Here is a 438-nt window from a genome sequence, read left to right as displayed (position 1 = left end):
AATCAACCTTTCTCTTCTTATTTATTCAGGTGCTCTCTACCTGACTATCCTCTATCCTCCTCTTCGCTTTGACTATTCGATTCTTCTTATCAACACTGCGAGAAGCAAAGAGGAAGCAACATACCAACCAGGCTAGCCATGCTGAAAAATCTGAAAAAACAGGCTGCTGTTTTCCCCCTCCCTGTAAAACTGGTCTTAAACAGCGTGAGAGGATTTAAACACCTGAAAGAGAGCGCGGAGAACTAGAGGAGATTCGGGCTGAAACTCCAGCTGGTTTCTGGAGGAGAGATAACACAACGAAGCGTTTCCCCGCGCCCCCAGCCCCATGCCCAGGGGTGGGTGAGTCCTGTACTCACGCGGAGAAGGTCCTGGTGCGGCGGGTGGGCAGGGGGCTGGGCACCAGGCAGCCCCGCAGCGGAGAGGGCGAGCGCGGCCGGC

At 54.6% G+C, this 438-nt stretch overlaps 1 protein-coding gene across 1 annotated transcript in view; it reads right to left on the bottom strand.

Annotated features, from left to right (window-relative positions):
• Positions 1 to 430, bottom strand: part of CARHSP1 (calcium regulated heat stable protein 1, 24kDa) — a gene marked incomplete at its 5' end in the record, with an annotated part of 13179 nt that extends 12749 nt beyond the window's left edge. The window contains one exon of the mRNA XM_009071538.1: positions 357 to 430. Coding sequence (XP_009069786.1) covers positions 357 to 430 — 74 coding nt within the window. The remainder of the gene's footprint in view (positions 1 to 356) is intronic.
• Between the last annotated feature and the right edge of the window lie 8 nt (positions 431 to 438).

Source organism: Acanthisitta chloris, unplaced genomic scaffold, assembly GCF_000695815.1.
Source record: "Acanthisitta chloris isolate BGI_N310 unplaced genomic scaffold, ASM69581v1 scaffold38413, whole genome shotgun sequence".
Taxonomy (NCBI): Eukaryota; Metazoa; Chordata; class Aves; order Passeriformes; family Acanthisittidae; genus Acanthisitta; species Acanthisitta chloris.
Note: the sequence above shows the minus strand (reverse complement) of the source record. Positions and strands in the feature narration are given on the sequence as shown.